Source organism: Petaurus breviceps, unplaced genomic scaffold (assembly GCF_028583685.1).
Source record: "Petaurus breviceps papuanus isolate PSGF00001 unplaced genomic scaffold, PetGlider_PUasm1.0 90822, whole genome shotgun sequence".
Taxonomy (NCBI): domain Eukaryota; kingdom Metazoa; phylum Chordata; class Mammalia; order Diprotodontia; family Petauridae; genus Petaurus; species Petaurus breviceps.
The window spans coordinates 13,300,738-13,322,481 of NW_027187351.1; the positions used below are offsets into that span (position 1 = coordinate 13,300,738).

Consider the following 21,744-nt stretch of genomic DNA (forward strand, 5'->3'; position numbering starts at 1 on the left):
GGGTTAGCATGATTGATTGTACTGGGCCATAGTTTCTTGTGTAGGGTTGAAATGAATTTTAATCACATACTTTGTTGTTGTATATTAGTAAATTTTATTGATATCTTTGTATTACCTGTAGGTGAAATGCAAAAAATTTTGAATTGCACACATGTATTTAGAAAAGTCAGAAATTCAGCTTTTTCCATCATTATGTTTTTTAAAATGATTTATTTGTTTTGTTTTGTGACATAAGGGTAAGTCAAAGGAAATTGTAATGAATAGATATATATTTTTTCCAAAAAACATTTTGTAAGCACTAAAATCCAATTGCAAACCTCTACATTAAAGCATACTCTACTTATAATAATATATTTAATTCTCTCAATCATAAAGTTAATTTAAAGGATTGTATATCCACAGATATATTGCATGCTCACTAAATGTACCAATATATCCCATGGCTTTCTGTTCCCCAAATCTAACCTACTCCAGTTAGATGAACTTATTTCATTCAAAAGTATAAGATAGTTTCCTGGTCTCAGAATCTTTGAGTTATCTTCAACTCCTTTCTATACATGTTATTAATTTTTAAAAGTTATTCTTAATCACATCTCTAACATTTATCCTTTCTTGTGCATTTCTACTGTACTTACATTAGTTCAGCCACTCGTCCCCTAAAAACTCGTCTTTTCCGATAGTATCCTATCTGATCTCCTTGCTCTGGTCTTTCCCTTTCATCTATGTTAGATAGTGCTGACAATGCATAATCTTTTTAAAACAGTCCTTGTCACTCACAGGCTACTTTGCTCAATGAGTTTCAATGTAATAGAATGTAATAGAATGAAAGAAAATGTCCTTAACATATAATTCAAAACCTTCCACAATTCAATCTCTTTCTACTTCTTTCAAAACAGTTATGGAACCTAAGAGCAATAAGAGACCTTAACTATCCAGTACTATAGTGTATTATATAACTGACTGAGAATTATCTGTAACCAGGGAAGTAGATCCCCCTTCCCAGTGAGGAAAAACACAGTCTGCTAATTCCATTTTTTATAACTCTAATTATCACAGTATTCCTTTCATTGAGCCTAATTATGCTTCTTTATAACATCCTCTCATTACTGAACTAGGAATCTTTTGGAGTTTAAATAAAGGCAGACCTAATAATTCCTTTTCCCCATGATAGCCATTCAAATATATGATAATATCTCTCAGTCTACCCTGTTTTAGCTTTTCTAGGCTATACACAACCACTTCTTTCAACCAACCTTCATGTTATCCTAATGTCCATTTACCGTGGTTTACTCTATGATTTTTTTTTAATTTCCTAAAACATGGTACCTGCAATGGAACATAATATTCTAGACAAAAATGTGATCAAGACATAATATAACAAGACTGCCATCTGTTTATTCTCTCAGTACAGTTTAAGATTATATTCCTTTTATCCCAAAGAAGTCATAAAGAAGGGAAAAGGATCCACACATACAAAAATATTTATAGCAGTTCTTTTTGTGGTAGCCAAGAATTGGAAATCGAGGGGATGCTCATAAATTGGGGAATGGATGAACAAGTTGTGGAATGTAATGGAATACTACTGTGCTATAAGAAATGATGAGCAGCTGGATTTCAGAAAAACCTAGAAGGACTTATGTGAACTGATGCTGAGTGAAATGAGCAGAACCAGGAGAACATTATACACAGTACCAGCAATACTGTGTGATGATTACCTTTGATAAACTTAACTCTTCTCAGCAATACAAGGATCTAAACAACTCCAAAAGGCTTGTGATGGAAAATGCTATCCATATTCAGAGAAAGAACTATAGAGTCTGAATGCAGATCGAAGCCTAGTATTTTCTCTTTTTTGTTGTTTCTTGTGGTTTCTCCCTTTTGTTCTGATTCTTTTTTCACAACATGAGTAAGGTGGAAATATGTTTAATATGATTATATATTGATAGCCTATATATCAGATTGCTTGCCATTTTGGGGAGGGGGAAGGGGCAGGAGGGAAGGAGAAAAAATATTGGAACTTAAAATCTTATAAAAGTGAATTTTGAAAGCCAAAGAAAGAACAAAAATATATTTATGTACTGAAAAAAATAAAAAAGAATAATTATTCCCCCCCAAATGTATATTCATTTTCTGCTTACTATAACACAGTGTTGACTTGAATTGGGTTTTACAATCCACTAAAATACCCAAATATTTATCAGGCTAACTGTTGTCCAGTCATCCCTATCTGAATTCATATTTGTGAAATTAATTTTTTAACCCAACCAAGAGTTTACATTTATCTCTATTAAATTTCATCTTACTAACTTTTATTGTTTTGTTCACAGAGTATCATAGGAACTCAAAGTTAGAAAGAACCTCAGAAATACCAAAATCTTTTTACATCTTGATTGTATAATTTAATAATTAAATTCTCTAATAGCTTTACATCATCTGCAAATTTTATAAATATGCTATATATGTCACTGTTCAAGTAAATCAAATGAGGTTTTTCTGAGATGACCTGTTCTTAAAGTTACCTTCAGTTTCACATACTTCCTTTCTCAGACTCTCTATCCCAATTAAAATGTAATATTCATTGTTTTCCAAATGTGCCATGTACAGTAATGTGGCCTGTGTTTTTTAGTTTATAATTTGTTCTACCATAGATTATCTCTAAGGCTTGGCTTTAATTAAATTCTTGATTTATTTAATATGATGAACTTTCTTCAGTTTACATTCCAGAAAAAACAGACTTCTAGTTATTCTGGACTTTGTCCTGCCTTATCCTGCTTTGTGGATTTGTATGCCATCATTCATTTCTAGAATGTTTTCTTTCCACTTCCTCTTTCTCCCAGCTCCTGATCCAGTAAACATGCATCTACTTTTAAAAATCCTTTTCCTATTTCAAAGCATAACTTGGGAATTCACTACTCCTTCATGAGGACTCCTATGATCTCCCCACCTAGAAAAGATCCTCCCTCCCCCAAACTCTCATGTCTTATTGGTATCCCATATGTACCTTTCTTATTTTAACCTATATCATATTTATGTCCTAAATTGTATTCTCCCTCTCTTTTTTTTTGCTTTTTGGTGGGCAATTGTGGTTAAGTGACTTGCCCAAGGTCCCATGGCTAGTAAGTTTTAAGTGTCTGAAGCCAGATTTGAAGTCAGGTTCTCCTGATTCCAGGGCCAGTGCTCTATTCACGGCACCACCTAGCCACCCTAACTGTAATCTCTTTGACACATCAGCTATACACTATGTAATTATTCACTTGGCACTTAACATATAACCATTTATTTACTAGGTGTTTTAAAATGTTTAAGTTTAATTGATTTAAACTAAACTTCACATTTTTTAGACTCAGCTAAACACAACTCATTTTTTTCAAAGAGCTCCATTTACAGTAAGATGCTTTCTTGCCAGGAAAGTAATGGATTTGATTATACAAACACACACACACACCTGCTATGTGGTACACACACACATACAAACATATAGACACACATACCTGCTGTGTGGTTAGAACCTTAATTCTGAGGCCCAGAAGGAAAGAATGAAAAATCTAAGATGGGAGTTGGTAGGTCATGTCAGTTAAAATTAGACTTTTCTTAAAGACTTCAATGCAAATTAAAGGATAACTGTGAGATTTTGCTGTCAACTCAGTATGTTGATATTATTTTGTTATTGAGATGCTTAATCTTTTATTTTTCTTATTTCTTAGAGAGAGATCAGTAGGCTAAGAATAGACCTAGTAGTCAAGAATTCTTGGCATTTTATTTTGAATTGCTGTATGGTTTACCTCAACGATCTTTCCCAATTGCTAAGTATCTAGGAATTTCTGATCAGGCCTTCCTCCCTCTCTCACTTTTTTGAGGGGGTGGCAAGTATACTTTATTAATGTCTGCACGTTGTGGTTCCCCTTTAGCACAAATGGTAGTTGTTGTTTTCAGTTATTAATGATCTTCTAACACCAATACCCAACTACATACATGACAATAAAGATTCTGTAGGGGTTATTAAAATATGAGAAGATATCTATTATTTTAATGGTTCTTTCAAAGCATATCATGGCAGAAACTATAAGAAACATGATAAATGTTTATTATAAATACAACTTATAAATGTCATCCCTAAAGACAAAGCACCAGTAAAAGTGGTGAGCAATGAGAAAACATTTTCTTTACAATTTTCTGTTTACATATTTATTATAAAGTTAAGTTCTTATTTTTTGGATATATTTGAATTTCTAAATATATGTATGCATCTCTATACATATAGATGTATACATACATTAACACATATTTCACATAGCTTTCATTTTATTTTGGAGGGAATCAGGATCGATAAAATAATTTCATGCCCTGATACCTGAGGTTGAAGAATACAACCTAACTTTTATTAACAAACTTTTTACCCTTAACAAAATGTAAAGAGAATCTTATTTTTAAAGATATGGCAGCTACTAACATTAGTTAATATTCATTTTTATATATTAAATCAGGGAGTCATCAAACTATAGCTTGAGGGTCAAATCTTTCCCACTCTCTGTTTTTATATAATCTGCAAGATAAGTCATTCCAATTTTTAAGCCACACATACATAAGAAGTGGAACAGATTTGGTCTTTGCCAACTCCTGTGCTCAATAAACATTGTACTTTAGTATTAAATATATTACATATATTTAAAAGAATTCAAGAATTGGATTTTGATTACATAAGTTTTAGTTCTAGCTTTGATACTCACTAGAAGGTGATCCTGAACAAGGGCATTTGATTTTTTATTTGTAAAAAAACAGGTACTACTTACCTCAGGGGGCTATTATGAGGAATGTGTTTTGCAAATATTAAACTGAATTATTATAATAAATATTCACAATAAATATACTGCGAATATCCACACATGGTGGGAAGAACAGAATGAGTGCTGTGATATAATGAATGTAATGTTATGAATGGAGTTCTGCACTTGGGATCAGAAAGAACTTGGTTCATATTAGGCAATTACTGGTTATGTGACCCTGGGCAAGTAAGAGAAGGGGAAAGAAATTAATATTTCTATAGTACCTACTATATACCAGAAACTGTGCAAAGACCTTTTTACAAATATCTTATTTGATACTAACAACAACCCTGCAAGATAGGTGCTGTTAGTAGCATTTTATAGTTGAGGAAACTGGAGCAAACATAGATTAAGTGACTTGCCCAGGGTAAGATGAGGCCAGATCTGAACTCATTTTTACCCCTGACTTCATGTCTAGTACATCCACTGACCCACCAGCTGCTGCTCTGAGACTCCTAAATAAAATGAGCATGATAATATCTTTAGCCCTTACCCCACATAGTTGTTGGGAGAACAAAGTAAATGCTGTAGGAAAGGTACTTTGAAAACTTTAAACACTATATAAATGTCAGTTATTTTTATTGTGTCAAAATGTATACATGGTGTTTGATGAGATAAAAGAAGCACAGAGGTTAAAAGAAGTACCAAAAAAATCTGTATCATTTTTATTCAGGGCAACTTCATGGATGAAGTAAACTTTTCTTATAATTTTTTGAGGGAGGATCAGTGAATGAAAAAATTCTATTTTTTTTTAGCTATTAGAGGAAGTTCTCAGAGAAAACTTTCTTTGTCTTGGAGAATGGTAGATACTTTATCCAGCTGAAATGAAGTATCTATGGGAGAATTGGTGGAAAATGAAGGCTATTATACAGTGTTGAAGCAGTATGAGAGGTGTTTGGAAAACCACTGTTATCTAAGAAATCTCAAACTATGGCCTCAAAACATCTTTTGTGTTTTTTTCAAAAGCTTTCACGGAGCATCTAATACAAATACCTCCTTTAAATGGTGTCAAGTTAATGGAATGTGGATTTCCTATCATTGGGATCTTTGGGAAACTTTTACTTTCTGGAAAGCAACAGAAAGTTAACATTTTCTCACTATAAAATCACCTGTAGTGTTGTTTACATAAAAACTAAACTTTCTCCAAAAAGAACATTCTCCAGAAGGAAGGTCTATGAATAAATAGGGACAAAACTATTAGAGACTTTTAAATAGAAAATCATACATGTAAATGAACATATTAACATGTTTCTACCACATTTCTACTAGGTTCTAGAGTTTTGTTTCTTATATATTTCTGAGAAAAACAGAGAGATAGTGGTAGAATGAGGGGACAGAGACAAAAGGAGAGGAGACAGAAAGACAGACAGAGAAAAAAGAAGAGAATGCTTTGCATTTATGCCTTGCATCATTGTTTCCACTTTGAAATATTAGGTTCTCATGTAAGCTACAAAATGAGACTCTTGATATGCCATTTGGTCCTTAATATTAAGTTAATTATACCTAAAACAGGTAAAAAGCACATGGATACTTGCAAAAATAAACTCATTTTAAAAATATTGTAATTAGTTAAATCACAACCTTTTGGACACTTGTATCAAATATACTTCTATAACCTTGAGCAATGTAAACCAGGTTCAAATACAAGCATTAAGTTCTTGTATTTGTCTATTCTTAACTCTGTCTTTGAGGTCCAAGTTATTTCATGATTGTTCAAGCAGTTTAGCAGATACTAATGGTTAATGCCTTAACTGTACTTACATATTCTTCATAGGCCTCATGGGCTGGGGGAGGGGGTGGCCTGTATCCTGGAACAGCTGGAGCTCCCCTTGTTCTAGGAGTTGGAACCCCTCTTGCTACTGGGGGTACTGGAAGAGCACCACGTGTCACAGTCGTCCCCCTGGGTGCTGGAACACCTCGTCCGGGTGGTGGGGGAGGAGGAATTGCACCCCCACGACCCCTAGGAGAAAAAAATCATATTCCAATGATATGTAAAGGAAGAGTGAAGGCTATCAAATATCGTGTATAGGATCATAAGATAATAGGTCTAGATCTGGGAGATGCCTATCAATTTAGTCCATCCAGATCATTTTACAAATGAAACCAAGAGCATTACAGATGAAGTGACTTGCTCAAAGTCATATAAGCAATACATTGCAGAGTTGAGATTAGACCTCAGGCACTATGCCTCCTAGTTCAGTATTTTTCTTTTCTTTTTATTTTCTCCTCCTCCTCCTCCCCCTCCTTCTCCTCCTTCTCTCTGTCTTCCTTGTCCCTTCTTCCTTCTCTTTCCCTTCTTCTTTTTCCTCCTCTTCTTCTTCAGAATGTATTGACTCTATCACAACCAGGATGGAAGTACTGAGACCATTCATGATCCCAATCTTACAGATCAGCATGAGAGATTTAATCTGTTCCTTTTGTGAAGTGGCCCAGATTGAGCCTCCCACCTACCCCTCCATAGCGGCAACCACACTAGCATGCCTAGAAATGCTGCTAGCACAGGATCTTAGATCTGCTTTACTAGGAAAGATACCTGTTTAAGGGGTCAACAATATTTTTAAATTACATTTACTAGCTCAGGGGAAAAGTCAGCACCCTGAACTTCAGAGGAAATACAAGCAGAGAAATGAAGGCCAACAGACAGGGCTCTGACGGCCTGAATCAAAGCAATATTGCTATACACTTTACATACCCTGGATCGAGAAAGCCTTTTCATCTGAGCAATCAGGGAGCTCTGAACATACGGCCACTCAGAATCTCGACCAGGGAATCACAAGATCCTTCTCATAAGTGAGCCCCCAAAGCAAAATACCAACTCAGAGTATGTATACACTTCTCTGAGGCAAAAGGCATCACAACCCTTGTGACTCAGTGCCTAATTAGAAATTGGCAAAAGGTGTGAAAGCCTTCCTACCAGCAAGCTTCCTCTAAGCAAGCTTCCTTCCCCCAATAGGCTCTGTGACTCAAGATGTATCACAGCTGTAAGCTGGGCAAAGGTTCAAAGCAGGTCACATAGGCTTATTAATGGGCAGGAAAGATTTTCCTAAACTATTAACATACCCCCCCCCCGACCCCTTATGCAGCCTGATGACCCAATATTTTCAGGAGTTTATCATATTAATGTTGCATTTTGTGCAGAAACTCAATTGACTTAGCATGCTGCAGCTCAGAACTTCTGAACTTAAGGAATCTACTAGACTTAGCCTCCCCAATAACAAGAATTACAGTCCTATATCATAACACCAGTTTTTTCTAATGCACCTACCACACCCCTCAGGTGGCTGAAACAGGCAGGGAATCCCATTCATGTAACATGAAAATTAAGGTGCAGAATTATAACAACATACTGATCCAAAACTACTATATACATCTGACAGACCTGGATATATAGTGATGAGAGCTTTAGATTTACAGTAAGTGGTACTGGATTTGAATTCAAACTCTGTCACTTATAAGTTGTGTAAATTTGGAAAAAAGTATGTAACCTCTCTGAGCTTTAGCTTCCTCAACTATAAACTAGGGATAATAACATTTTCACTACTTACTTCAAAGGGCTGTGGTGAGGTAATCATTTCATAAACTTTAAAATAATATAGGAAAGGGAACTCTGTATTTATATTACATTATCTGTTCAATGATGATGTACACACAGTGATATGTCAAGGTCATGTACGTATAGTTCTAGTCTTGAAGATGAATCATGCTCTTACTTCTCTAACAAAAACAATACCCTTCCCACTCTCTTTGACTAGACATGAGCTTTCATCAGCAAAGAAGAGTTCTCATTATTTAAATTCCCACAAATTCCCTCAAAAACAGTTTTACTCCATTTGGTACCTTGTTGATATATAAACAGCACCAATGATATCAAGTCTATATTGAAAGTGAAGTTTTTTTTTTAATTCTCTTTTTTCTTTTATCACTCAACCTCTATATCTTGCCAGTGGGTCCAGATGGTTCGAGAGGAAAAGTGAAGCTGGTTTTGCACAGCCCTCCTTCACTTAAATCCAATTCACTTGCAAGTCATGATATCAACTTCCTGATATCATGGTCTGCTTCAAGAATGGACAAACACTAAAAATAGCAACCAATAAAAACAAATAAACACAATATTACTAGAAAAGTAATTACTATATAATTTACAATTTAAAAAATTTCCTGGGATCTTGAAAGGTTAATCAAATTACTCAGGAATGAACAGCTATTATAAGTCGACTTGAATTCAAGTTGGCTTCTAGACTCTGAAGCTGGTTCTCCATCCACTATACCACACTGACTTTTATACTTCACTAACATTCATTTTACTAAAATTTCTAATGATCAAAGTAAAAATTACTTTGTTGCATTTTATTGCAATATATTGATAATTATTTGAAATTAAAGTTTAATGTTACTCTGTTCCTAGGAGCTTTCCCTGTTGCAAGTTGCCATTCAAAGGTATAACCTGAACCACATCTCATCTTATTGTAATCATGGAGCTGGGGAAACTTATCATCATACCATGCTAAGAAAATGACTAAATGCTTTTTCTGCCATAGGAATTAACACAAAAGCTATTTTATCTAAAAGCAGCAGCTCAAATAGGATCAGCCAAATTTTATGATATTCAGAGGCCTCTGGAAAGGTTCTATATTCTTCTGAAACATGAGAAGGACTTAGATTATTTTTCTTTTGATTATTTCTCAAAGGATGGCCTCCATTTTCTCATCAGTAAAACAAGGAGGTTTGACTGGGTGATGTATTGGGTCCTTTCAAGCTGTGAAAAGTTTAGTGACTCGGAGAACATCAGAATATTTCATGCTAGAATTCTACGTGTTTGATTCTCTTGTCCTACCCATCTATCATGCCTTATCTTTCCAACTTCAAACTATGAGGATTCTTTTGAAGTGCTATCTACTGAGCTAAGTTACAAACCTCTTCACCCAATAATAGTGCATTTTTCATCTGATGAAAAATCCTCTGAGAAATTCATCTATAGGTTATTTGAAGAATTGTAAAACTATGGTTTCATCAGCTGTGTAGTACACATTACATTAACATATGTAGTCCACACTTGGTTGTCTCTTTTGCATGATCACTAAAATATTAAATCTTTTATCTGGAATATTTTCAAAGAAAACGATTCTAAAATAAATGATCATCAAGACAAGATTCCCTACATGTTTACACTAATATTTCAACATTGATATTTTTACATAATAATTTGCATTCTTGAAGGATATATAGTACTTTCTAATCTCTGTATTTTTTCCCTTTCTTAATATTGTGTTAGAAGTATGAAAATGATACATCCCCTAGTTGCTCATTTTTAATAATCAGGCATATTTTTTTTCTGTTTGTTTTGAAATAGAACGTAATTTTACAACATTTGGTACCGTGTTGAAATATAAACAGCACCAATGACATCAAGCCTATATTGAAAGTGAAGATTTTTTTTAATTCTCTTTTTTCTTTTATCACTCAACCTGATCTATATCTTGTCACTGGGCCCAGATGGCTCGAGAGGAAAAGTGAGGCTAGTTTTGCACAGCCCACCTTCCTGATATCATGGTCTGCTTCAAGAATCGACAATCACCAACAATAACAACCAATAAAAACACATAAACACAATATTGCTAGAAAAATAATAAACATGTTAAGAAAAAACAATAACATTATCTTTCAAGAAGTTCTCAAAGAACACTGCCCTGATATTCTAGAACCAGAGGGCAAAATGAATGACCATATTTTCCCCTGAAAAGTGATACTGAGTTTTGCTGGGTAGGTGACTCTTGGTTTTAATCCCAGCTCCTTTGACATCCAGAATATCATATTCCAAGCCCTTCGATTCCTCAGTGTAGAAGCTGCCAGATCCTGGGTTATGCTGATTGTGTTTCCACAATATTCAAATTGTTTCTCACTGGCTGCTTGTAATATTCTCTCCTTAATCTGGGAATTCTGGAACCTGGCTATAATTATATATAATATTCCTAGGAGTTTTCTTTTTGGGATCCTTTTCAGGAGGTGATCAGTGGATTCTTTCAACCTCTATTTTGCCCTCTGGTTCTAAACATCAGGGCAGTTTTCTTTGAGAACTTCCTGGGGGATGATTTCTAGGTTCTTACTTTGATCATGGTTTTCAGGTAGTCCAACAATTTTTAAATTATCTCTCCTGTATCTATTTTCCAGGTCAGTGGTTTTTCCCTTGAGATATTTCACATTGCCTTCTATTCTTTCATTTGTTTGGTCTGTTTAACAGCATCTTGATTTCTCATAAAGTCATTAGCTTACATTTGCTCCAATCTAATTCTGAAGCAATGATTCTCCTCAGTGAGCTTTTGAGATTCTTTTTCCATCTGGCAAATTTGGCTTTTTAAGGCATTCTTCTCCTCATTGCCTTTTTGAGACTCTTTTGCCATTTGAGTTAGTCTTATTTTTTAAGGTATTATTTTCCTCAGTCAGGCTGTTGACTCTCATTTCGTAATTTTCTTGCATTGTTCTCATTTCTCTTCCCAATATTTCCTCCACTTCTCTTATCTGCTTCATAAGGTCCTCTATGCCCTGTAACCAGTTCACAATTTCCTTGGAAACTTTTGGTGCAGGAGTTCTGACTTCACTGTCTTCCTCCTTTTCCATGCTTTGCTCCTTTTTGCCCCCAAAAGAGGAGTCTAATGTTTGAATCTTCTGTCTGCTTTGTTTCCTTTGCCTGGTCATGTTGCTCCTCAGTCACTTGACCCCTAGGCTTTTTGCCACAGTAGGACTCTGCCACCAGACAGGGGAGCTTTTGTTCCAAATGCTGGGGTTTTCTCAGCTGCCAGAGGTATTAGATGGGTGCTCTCTCTGAGGCCTTCACATGCTCTGGCAAGCTGGACATACACCCCAGGACCTCCACCCTAGACTACAATCTAGATCCAAGCCGATTAAAGCTGGAGCAATTACTCCTCAGACTGGTGCTTTAGTCTCCCTGCACTCTGCAGGCCAGGAGCTGAAGCTACCTTGTGGAGCTGGCTGGCTGTGCCAGAGTCTCAGCGGCTTCTTGCCCCAGGGGCAAAAGCCAACACACTTCCACTTACTGGGTCCCAAAGTCCAGACTGCACTCACCTCTCACTTTGTCTTTTGCATCTATGTGTTGATAAATCTGGAGAAGGCCACAGTAGCTGCTGATCTGGAGTCCCTCAGGTCAGGCTGGCTCTGGGGCTAAAGCCTTGTGGTGGGGCTGGGCTTGGCTCCCAGAGCACTGCTCTGGCCTATTCCTGCTGGCCTGCTGGGCTGTCCTCAGCAGGAGGTTAGCTTCTCTGTATAATTTTGTGGGTTCTGCAGCTCCAAAGTTTGTTTAGAGTCCCCTTTTTACATGGATTGTGGAAGGTGGAAGCCGGAGCAGCAGGGACATCCTCCTTCTACTCCGCCATCTCGACTCCGCCCCCCCAGATTGTTTTTGATAATTACTGTTTTGTAATACAGTTTGAGTTCTGGTACAGCTAGACCACCTTCTTTGGAATTTTTTTTTTTCATTGGTTCCCTTGATATCTTTGGGTTTCTTTCTTCCAGATGAATTTTTAATTATTTATCTAGCTCTATAAAACAAGTTTTTGATAATTTGGTCGCTATCACAGGATATAAATAGATTGATTTAGGTAGAATTGCCATTTTTATTACATTGGCTCAGCCTAACTATGAGCAATTAATATTTTACTAATTTATTTAGAACTGATTTTATTTGTGTGAAAAGTGTTTTAGAGTTGTGTCCATATATTTCCTGGGTTTGTCTTGGGCAGTAGACTCCCAAGTGTTTTATCTTTTATCTACAGTTATTTTAAAAGGAATGTCTCTTTCTGCCTCTTTCAGCTGGACTTTGTCAGTAACATGTAGAAATGCTGATGATTTTTATGCTGATGATTTTTATAAACTTATTTTGTCATTGAAACTTTGCTAAAGCTGTTAGTAATTTTAGGTAGGTTTTTAGTTGTTCCTCTAGGATATTCTATGTTTAAATTTAAATCATTTTCAAAGAGTGATAGTTTTGTCTCCTCATTGCCTATTCTAATCCTTTCATTTCTTTTTCTTCTCTTATTCCTATAGCAAACAGTCCTAGTACAATATTAGATAAAAGAGGGAATAAGGGGCCTCCTTGCTTCACCCAAATGATATTGGGGAAGTTTCTAGCTTATCCTCATTACAGATAATACTTACTGATGGTTTTAGAGAAATATTATTTATCATTTTAAGATAAGTTCCATTTATGTTGTCCAGGCATTTTCTAATAAAAATTTTCAGGTAGTGCAATAATTCTTAAATTGTCTCTCCTAGATCTATTTTCTATATCAGTTATTATGCCAATGAGAAATTTCACATTTTCTTCTATTTTTTTTACTTTTTAAATTTTATTTTTTCATATCTTTATGTCTAATAAAATCATTAACTTCTTCTTGCTCGATTCTAATTTTTTTTATAAGCAATCCAGGTTAAGTAACTTGCTCAAGGTTACATGGCCAGTTGTTTCTGGGTGTGGTGCTAAGTATCTGAGCCCAGATTTAACCCCCAGGTCATCCCAACACTGGAGCTGGTGCTCTTACTCGCTGAGCTACCTGGCTGCCCCTAAGCAATTGGGATTAAGTAACTTGCTCAAAGTTACTTGGCCAGGTGTTTCTGTGTGGGTAATAAGTGTCTGAGCCTGGATTTGATCCCCAGGTCATCCCGACACTGGAGCCCATGCTCTTACTCACTGTGCTACCTGGCCGCCCCATCGATTCTAATTTTTAAGGAATTATTTTCTTCAGTAAGATTTTGCACATTCTTTTCCATTTGGCTAATTTTATTTTTTGGGGGAGTTACTTTCCTCAGTAAATTTTCATGTATCTTTTCCCATGTTTTACTTTTTTTATGATTATCTGATATTACTCTCATTTCTTTTCCTGATTTTTCTTCCACTTCTCTAAGTTGTTGTTTTTAAATCCTTTTAAAAGCTTTTCCAGGAACTCTTCTTGGTCCTGGAACTGCCCAATATACATTTTCGTTTGAAGCTTTACTTGTTGCCATTTTGACACTATTATACTCTTCTAAGTTTTTTCTTTGATCCTCCCTGCCACTATAGTCACTTTCTATAGTGAAGTTTTTGTGCATGTTCATATTTACTTGCCCCCCTCTTTTTTCTGGTGACTTAGTGTTTTCATGTGAGAGTTGGGTTCTGGTCCTGCATTGTCCCAAGGTCTTTGTTCTGGGGTTCAGGGTTTTACTGCCATCTTTCACTGGACTTTAGGGCTTAACTATTTGCTTTCACTAGAAGGTAGGCTACTCTTTTTGTGACCTCCCTCTCCCCCCCCCCCATTCCCCTGGGTATTGGGTTTACCTGCTGGTCTGCCCTGGGGTGGAGCCTTTCTGCAGGGTTGCTATTGTAACAGTCTTTCTGGTGGCTGTCCCTGCCAGAAGGTTCTTCTTGTTGGTCTGTTCCAGGGGTGGGGCCATGCTGCTTGGTTGATCTGGAAATAGAGACTCTCTGCTAGCAGACCCTGGAGGAGAAATCTTGTTGCTGATCTGCCTGGAGTTTTTCTGGCCTGTTGCTGGGTTGCTATGGAAACAGAGCTCTCTGCTGACAGGCTCCAGGTACAGGTATCACTGTTGGCCAGCCCTGGGATGGGGCTTCACTACTGGTCAGAAATGGGATCAACACCTTGCTGGTGGTTTGTGTTGTGGATGGAGTGATTGGGGTGTGGCTTTGCTGTGCTGCACAGACTGCTCACTTGTCTAGGTGGTTGCTGGTTTGCAGGAGAATGGGGCCTCATTGGTGGATTGACCCTGGCCTGGAGACCTGATGTAGGCCTCCTGATTTGAGACTGGCTGCTCAGGTTTCTGCTGCTTTTGAACTTGGCTCCCCTCCCATCCCAGTGAGACAGACCTTTTCTGCCAGACTATAAACTGCTTCCCTGCTCCTAGATCAGTTCTGAAGTGGTTTTCTTTGGGAGGGCTTCAGAGGCTTCCTTCCTCACTCTACTATCTTGGCACTGGAAGTTCAAAAGTGAAGTTTTAATGTTCATTTTTAAGTTATATTTGCGAGGAAAAACACCAGCTTATGAAATAGGACAGTTATGCACCAAAACCAGGGAAGAATAAAGATACCTTCTAATACACATATGGCACACCAATGCTTGATTTTAAGGGAACAATAGAGTGATCTTCCTACAAAATTGCTCCTCACATAAGGGCTGAAAATTAACTTGGAAAATAGACATTGTAGAATTCTAGCGTACCCTAGATCACTTGAAGTTAAATATTAAAATATTATTATGTTGTTTTCCTTTTCTTTAATGAATCTTTCTTCAAAATATTTAATTTCAAGTCCTTTTCTTGTTGACAGATGTATAGATGCCATAAAATTATGTGACAAACAAGCAAGCAAAAACACTTGCAAATAAATTGTTCAGGAAAATATTTTAAAATTAAAGCTTCAATGAGATATTGCTCACTAAATGTTAGAATATCAGATTAAGAGAGAAAATGAATTCATTCCTATCAGAGTAATTATGCAATTCACTCTAATCTGTACTTGCTATTTACATGAGAGAGCATCAATAACTAGAAATATGCATTCATATGCTGATTTAACATTTTTAATGAGCCAGAAAACTACAGTATTGAAAAAAATGCAACATCTTTTTCTAAGTAATAAAGTATAGAAGCAGAAACTCAAGACAAGAATCTTGTTTGCAATCACCTCCAATATAAAGTCATTCATTTCAGAAAAACAAAACAAAACAAAAACAACAACATTATAGCTCAGCATACTCCATTCCCTTGGTTGCTAAGGGTTAGGTTGTCTCTCAGAATTTACCAGTTATTCACATGAATTCATATGATTTCCTCATTTTTTTTTTGGCTATACTACTCTGATACTTCTCTGGCTGATCTCCACAATGCCTCAGAAAGTTCACTATTGGAATAACCTCATCATCTAGGAAGATTTCATCAATCTTAGAACTCTACCTCTTTATTACCCTCTGCTTCTCTGATTGGAGGGTGGGGTCATGAATTCCAAATCTCTAACTTGAGAGAGCTCAGTTGGGACTTTTCTGGCCTAATTCTCTACCATGCTTTCTTCCCCATACTTCTCTCCAAATTCAGCCTCCTCTTGCATTTTGTCTTCCTCAGTCAGATTGCAAACTCCTTGAGGTCAGAGACTGCCCACAAGTAGGTATTTAATAAAGGTTGATGTGACTGGGTCCACAGTAAAATTGCATATTTAGATACTCCTAGGTAAGTTCTTCTCTCTGTGTTAATTGTTCATATTCTTTGGGGTGAAGAGGACTGATTATTTTTGTTTATATATTGCCTTCATTTTCCATATATTTCACATTCTCTCCCACTCAGAGAACCATCCTACATAACAAAAAAAATTAAGTAAAACTAACACATCAGCCAGACCTGATGGGTCAGGCATTGTTCCACATTTATAGTTTACTACTTCTGCAGGGAATGAGGGAACTTTAAATTCTTATCTCTTCTTTAAGGCCAAACCTAGCCATTAAAATGACACTATATTCACTTTCAATTTTCGTTATCGTTGTCATTCTTTCCATCTAATCATTGTAAACCTCATATATATTATTTTCCTTAGTACACATGCTTCATTCTGTATCAGCTTCTATGACTTCCCATGTGTATATTTGTCATATTTATCATTTCCTACAGTTCTGTGATTTTTCCATTAAACCCATGTACCACGATTTGTTCAGTCATTTTCTCAAATACTTCCATGCCTTGAAATTATTCACATTCATGTAATGTTTTAAGGCTTACAGATTTTCCTCACTATAACCCAATGAAATAGGTTCCAATAATTTTAGTAACCCCATTTTGCAGATGAAGAAAACAAGCCCTAGCAAGGTGAAATGCCATATCCATGGCTATAAAATGACTAAGTGGTAAAACATGGAATTTAATCCAGGTTTTCTGGTGTTATATCTAATATACTTTTTCCTATGCTACAGTTGCCACTGAGTCATTAATGGATCAATATTCCTGCACAGTAAGAACAAATAGCTATTGTGCTTCATTTTTGTGTTTTTCTTTATTCAGATGAAATAGAAAATTGAAATCCTGAATGTTTCAGGAAAACTTTGCTTTTGTCAACTCTAAGTTGCCACAGTTACATGGAGTCAAATTTTGCCCTCATATTTTGTCATACTTATATGATGTTTAAATGAGAAGTTTAGACTCTTACGAGGAAATGATACAGACTGTTAAGAGTTAAGTAAAAATATTCTTGAAGAAAATTCAAATATTGGGTTGAGCCTGCATATTATAACAATATATTTTGGGGGAAAATGATTCCACATAATAGAGAAAATAATTTGCCATATATGCATCTTTATGGATTTCAAGGCCATCTGCTGAAGGAGTGTAGGCAATAACTGAATTGCATTTCTGAGAATGTTTTCTGTGTAGAGATATATAATTCTCTGAAAACCAGTGATTTCTTTTGAAAATCTTCAAAAAAAATCATAATTCCACAAACTCTACTTGACACCAAGAGATTACACTACCCAAGTACTATTAATTGTTGTCCATCATTCTCAAGGACCAAAATGACATCACTATGTTGGGGTCAAGATATGCTGTGTCTGATTGTGGCTGATGAGCCCAATAGAAGTTCAGAAGGCTCTACCACAGGTCAGGCACAAATAGTTCAAATGAACACTGGGAGTGGAGATGTCTCCAAATTTGTTTATATCATGTTTCTTTTCAGCTACTACAATTCTGCTTTGCTCATAGAGCACAGCACCTACTTTGATGTGGGGAATGTCATGCTGGGTGGTCCTGTGCCAGCATCTCTCATGTCTCACAATTGATTCCAAAGCTCTTCAGAGAGACCTTGTGTCCTTGTATATCTGCTTCTGATTTCCATGTGAATGTTTACCTTATATGAGTTCTCTGTAAAATAGTTTTTTAGGCAAACATACATTTCCAGGTTATGTGGCCAGCTGATCAGAATTGCACTATCTGTAATAGAGTTTGCATGCTTGTCCATTCAGCTCAAGAAAAGACCTCATTAGTGTCCAGTACCTCCTCTTCCTAAGATAATTCAAATGGAAGCAGTTCAGTTTCCTTCATGACACTAGTATACTGTTCAGGTTTCATAGGCAAATAACAAGGAGGTCAGCACAATGGCTCTGTAAGACCTTCAGTCTGGTAGGTAGCTTAATACCTCTTGTCTCCCAGACTTTCTTTTGGAGTTTTCCAAACACTGAGCTAGCTCTAACAATGCTTTCATCAACCTCATCGTCTATGTATGCATCCCTGGGAAGTATACCGCCAAAGTAAGTGACATTATCCACAACTTTCAAAATTTCTCTGTTTCCTGTAACTGGTAGTTTTGTGTATGGATGGTTCAATGCTGGCTGGTAGAGAACTTGTGTTTACTTGGTATTGATTATTAGTTTAAAATTAGCACAGTGGTGGAGAATTAATCCATACTTAACAGGTGCACAGAGTGCACAATTATTTGCAAACACAAAGTCATTGACCATCTCTTCCACTGTCTTTGTCTTGGCTTGTAGCCTTTTGAAGTTAAATAATTTACCATCAATGTGGTAACTGACCTTGATACCATTTTTGTCTTCATTCAGAGTGTTTGACAACATCACTGAAAACATCATGCTCAAAAGTATGGGATTAAGCACACATCACTAATTCATGGCATTGATGACTGGGAAAGTGCAGGAGCACCATCCATTATCTAGAATCTGTATAAACATACTATGTTGGAACTGGTGTACAATATTGATGAACTTCTCTGGGCAACCAAATTTTGCCATGATCTTCTGGAAGCCCTAATAACTGACAATATCAAAGGCTTTGAGCAGATCAAAAAAAACACTGCATACAGAACTTTCTTCTGCTCCTGGCATTTTTCCTGGAGTTGTCAGGCAGCAAATACCACATTGAGTGTTCTTTAGCCCTTGATGAAATCACACTAGCTCTTGGGTAGATGACCATCTTCCAGGTGAAAAATTAGCCTGTTAAAAGGACTCTGGGAAGAATCTTGCCAGCAATGACAAAAAGAGAGATCTCCACTCTGCTCTGTGATTTTCACTGGATAAGGTATTTCCATTTCCATTATAGAGATGGACAATAAAAGCATCCTTCAAATCCTGGGGGATAATCTCCTCTTGCCATATAACCCAGAGATTTCAGTTAGCTTTTATACAAGCAGTGAATCCCCTGGATACCAAATCTCAGCCAGAATAGAAGCAGCAACAAGTACTTTTCCCACAAGATGAACCTAATGGTATCGAAAACTTCTTTTTCAGTTGGAAGTTCAACTAGAGAGGAATTGACTTCAACCTGAGCTATATGGTTAGTGGCATCAGTACTGGTTTTTGAGAATGGTGTGAAAGTGTTCAGACCATCTTTCCAGGAACATGCCTTTATCACTAATAAATGTGGCTCCAATCAGTGCTGAGTACTTGAGATACAGTGTAGGTCTTTCACCCATAAATAGTCTTCAGAACATCAAAAAGTGTTTTGGATTGATACTATAAACATAAAACTGAATTTCATCTGCCTTTTTACTGAGCCAAGAATCCTACATCTCTCCAAGCTTAACTTTCATTTTACTTTTGATGGAGTTAAATGTTGACTTCTTAGAGACAGGTAAACCATTCTGCCTGGTAAGTCCTGTGGAATTCTCATTTTTCACTTAGCAGCTTTTAAATTTCACCCATCATTTTTGTCCAACCAGCCTGATGTTTATGAATGTACTGGTCCAGATGAGTAAATGAAGAGCTGTATACCAAATCTCTGAGAATTGCCCACTCATTTTCTATTCCACTGTTTTCAACTGTGTGTTGTCTCCTCTTTCTTTCCAAGTTAGCAACAAACTGTCGATGCAGGGAGAAGCACACTAATCATTTGGCATTAAGTCTTCTGATAGTCATCTTGCTTTGGGGTCACTTTTGTTAAATTTGAACATTTAGCTTAGAGAGGATAAGCTTATGAGTGGTCCAACATTCTGCACCACACATTATTTTTGTTATTCTCACATCCTATGTGTCTCTTCTCTTTACAGTGACACAATCTATTAAATGCCAATATTTTCTGTAAGGGTGCCTCCATGGAGGTTTTGGGCATTTAAGTAAATGAAAGACAATGTTGGTGATAAGAAGGTCATGGGGGGGGGGAGGAAAGGTTGGAGCCAAGATAGCAGAGTACAAGCAGGGACTTGCTTGAGATCTCCCTGAAACTCCTTCAAATACCTGTTAAAATGACTCTTAAATTCTGGAGCAGCAGAACCCACAAAATAAAAGAGTGAAACAAATTTCTAGACAATTTGGAAGGTCAATAGGAAAGGTGTGTTGCACCAGTCTGAGAGAAGAGTGTAGTCCAGCCTGGGCCATGGTGCCACCAACAGGTCGCAGCAGACCACAGGGGACTGAATCACTGGCATCTGTGGCAGTTTCCAGACTTCTCAACCCACAAAAGCCAAAGAAAAACAACTAAGAATGTCAGTGGGAAAGGTCTGTCAGACCTGGGTGAGAGAGAAGCACAGTCTGTCTCCAGTTTCAGCACAGGGGTGGTGGCAGCAGCAGCAGCAGCAGCAGTGGTTGCTTCCAGAGCTCTCCACACATAGTGAAGGTATCCAGTGACTGATCAGATGTGGATGGCAGGGATCTCTTTTCTGGTGCTGAGTCAGGATTCTCTTGCTTTGCCTGTCCTTGGATCTGGGTTCCAATTCCAGGTGGCAGTCCTGTAGTGAGGAGGAGTGATGACTTGGTAGAGCTTGTGGTGAGAGAGGAGAGGGAATCCTCCTCACAGTTCCAAGGCAGAAAAAGGTGCTTGTGGTCATTCACAGACCAAATCACAGACAAGGAGAATAGTAAACATTTCTTCTTTGAAGTTTGGAATAATACATCCTCCACACTGGATGCAGAATCCTATCTTGACAAAGAGCTAAAAAGTAAAGTAACTGACTGGAAAAATGAACAAACAGTGTAAAAAAAAATCAGACTATAGAATCTTACTTTGGTGACAAGGAAGATCAAAACATACGACCAGAGGAAGACATCTAAGTCAAAGCTCCTACATCCAAAGTCTCTAAAAATTATGAATTGGTCACAGGCCCTGGAAGAGCTCAAAAGTGTATTAGAAATTAAGTTAGAGAAGTAGAGGAAAAATTGGGAAGAGAAATGATAGTGATGCAAGAAAATAATGAAAAATGAGTCAACAGCTTGATAAAGAAGACCCCAAAATCCTGAAAAAATAACAACTTAAAAATAGACTAACTCAAATGGCAAAAGGGGTCCAAAAAGCCAATGAGAAGAAGGTCTTAAAAAGCAGAATTGATCAAATGGAAAAAAGGTCCAAAAGGTCTCTGAAGAAAAAAACTCTTTAAAAAGTAAAATGGAGCAAATAGAAGCTAACGATTTTATGAAAAATTGAGAAATTATAAAACAAAACCAAAGGAATGAAAAAATAGAAGACAATGTGAAATATTTCATTGGAAAAACAACTGACATGGAAAATATATCCAGGAGACACAATTTAAAAATTATTGGACTGCCTGAAAGCCAGGCTCAAAAAAAGAGCCTAGACATCATCTTTCAAGACATTATCAAGGAATACTACCCTGATATTCTAGAACCAGAGGTTAAATAGAAATTGGAAGAGTCCACCAATCACCTCCTTAAAGTAATGAGGAAAACTTCTAGGAATATTGTAGCCAAATTACTGAGTTCCCATGTCAAGGAGAAATATTGCAAGCTGCCAGAAAAGAACTCAATTATTGTGTAAATACAATGAGGATAACACAGGATTTGCCAGCTTTTACAATAAGGGATCAGAAGGAATATGATATTACAGAGGTCAAAGAAGCTAGGATTAAAACCAAGAATCACCTACTGATGAGTATTATACTGAGTATAATACTTCAGGAGGAAACAAATGAAAAGTC

The 21,744-nt window shown here is 36.6% G+C and overlaps 1 protein-coding gene across 4 annotated transcripts in view; it reads right to left on the reverse strand.

The window, feature by feature from the left end:
• Window positions 1-21,744, reverse strand: part of KHDRBS2 (KH RNA binding domain containing, signal transduction associated 2) — an 890,357-nt gene that overhangs the window by 303,908 nt on the left and 564,705 nt on the right. For all 4 annotated transcript variants that reach the window (XR_011164972.1, XM_069070694.1, XM_069070693.1 and 1 more), the window contains one exon: window positions 6,585-6,783. Coding sequence is in view for 3 of the 4 variants with exons in the window: in XM_069070694.1 (XP_068926795.1) it covers window positions 6,585-6,783 (199 nt within the window). In the remaining variant the exon portion in view is untranslated. The remainder of the gene's footprint in view (window positions 1-6,584; window positions 6,784-21,744) is intronic.